Raw genomic sequence first — 1,490 nt, forward strand, 5'->3', positions numbered from 1 at the left:
CTTTCTATTTCTGTCAACAATACCAGATCAACTAATAGCACAGTCATCCTTTGTCTGCCAATAACACTTGACTCTGTCCTAAATATAAACACAGACATCCTCTGTCTGCCAAAACCAGTCCACGTTGTCCTTCTAGATGTCAACAGACAGACATCCTATGTCAGCCAAAATCAGTTTCTGCTGTTCTTACATATATAAGTACAGACATCCTTTGTCTTCCAACAACAATTTACTCTATCGTTTTAGATACAACTACAGACAGTATATCGAGAACAATTTACCGGGTTCATTCAGATAGAGCAACAGACGCTCTATATCTAGTAGGGATGGCAACGAGTAGTAAAATTAATACTCGAGTACTCGACCGTTCGTTCGATCGAGTACTCGGGTACTCGTTTACTCGGAAAAATTGAATATGTGTTCGCGAAGACAAGATTGTGTATACATGTATCGTTAATGACGTATATTGTGCGTTGGTCGTATTATTGGTCATTTTCACCTTTAAAGTAAAATTCCATTACGTATTTTAACAAAAAATGATATAAAAAGAAAACAAATGTTGTTTCAGGCTTTTAATCTGTCTTATTTGTTTCATTTTATACAAGTATGCACTGCAGTAATGAACAACATTCAGAATTACAATGAACGAAAATTAATAGCATACATAAAAATAGTGAACGAAATTCATTACGAAGTTCAATACATTACACACGTATTCAAATAATAGCAAAAAGCACATTCGAATAACTAGCACTACGTTGTAAATTCCATAATTGTTCTTATTCGTCCAGCACTTCAAACTCGGGGACAATGTTCTTGTTCAGGAAAATGATGTTGTCTACTAAAGACGGTGACAGGCTGTTTCTCAACTTGCTAACGAGAATACCGGCCGTTGAGAACACTCGTTCCCATGGCACAGATGTTGCCGGGATGCAAAGGATCTGTTTTGCGACAACGGCAATCCGAGGATACTTGTACTCATTGTCCTTCCACCATGTGAGAGGGGACACATCAACGAATTTCTCCAGCAAATAGTCTTTTAGTTCGTCGTCACACTTGTCTTTCCCCGGTGAAGTAAACATGAGGAAATCCATGTCATCGGTGCGAGGTTTCTTAGACGGGGGCTTCGTTATCTCTGTCCAGTAGCTTCAACGGGATGTCTTCGACACGGGACTCCAACGCACTTTCTGCTGCTAAACGTAGTAGTGGTGTCAGGAACGGTAGTCGTTTATATAGACCAAATATATAAAAAAAAACTCAACATCATTTTATTCTGTCATTTCTGACATAACCACATACTAATTTATATTTGTTGCTTTTAATTTATTCTGTCACTCCAAAATTATCCTAGGCAGTTGATGCCTGTCATCTATCCTTAACTATGTCCTTTCAAGAATAACCGCATTCACACTGCCTGGTACTTGCAGTTTACCCTGTCCTTCCTCATAAAAGAAAAACATGCTATATTTTCCCTACAAATGATCCTGTAC

General features: G+C 38.2%; 1 protein-coding gene across 1 annotated transcript; it reads right to left on the minus strand.

The window, feature by feature from the left end:
* Positions 1 to 779: 779 nt before the first annotated feature.
* LOC128237975 (uncharacterized) lies at positions 780 to 1,094 on the minus strand. The gene has a single exon (XM_052953550.1). The coding sequence runs from the start codon at positions 1,092 to 1,094 to the stop codon at positions 780 to 782; it is 315 nt and encodes a 104-aa protein (XP_052809510.1).
* Positions 1,095 to 1,490: the final 396 nt, after the last annotated feature.

The sequence above is a fragment of the Mya arenaria genome, chromosome 6 (assembly GCF_026914265.1).
Source record: "Mya arenaria isolate MELC-2E11 chromosome 6, ASM2691426v1".
Classification (NCBI taxonomy): domain Eukaryota; kingdom Metazoa; phylum Mollusca; class Bivalvia; order Myida; family Myidae; genus Mya; species Mya arenaria.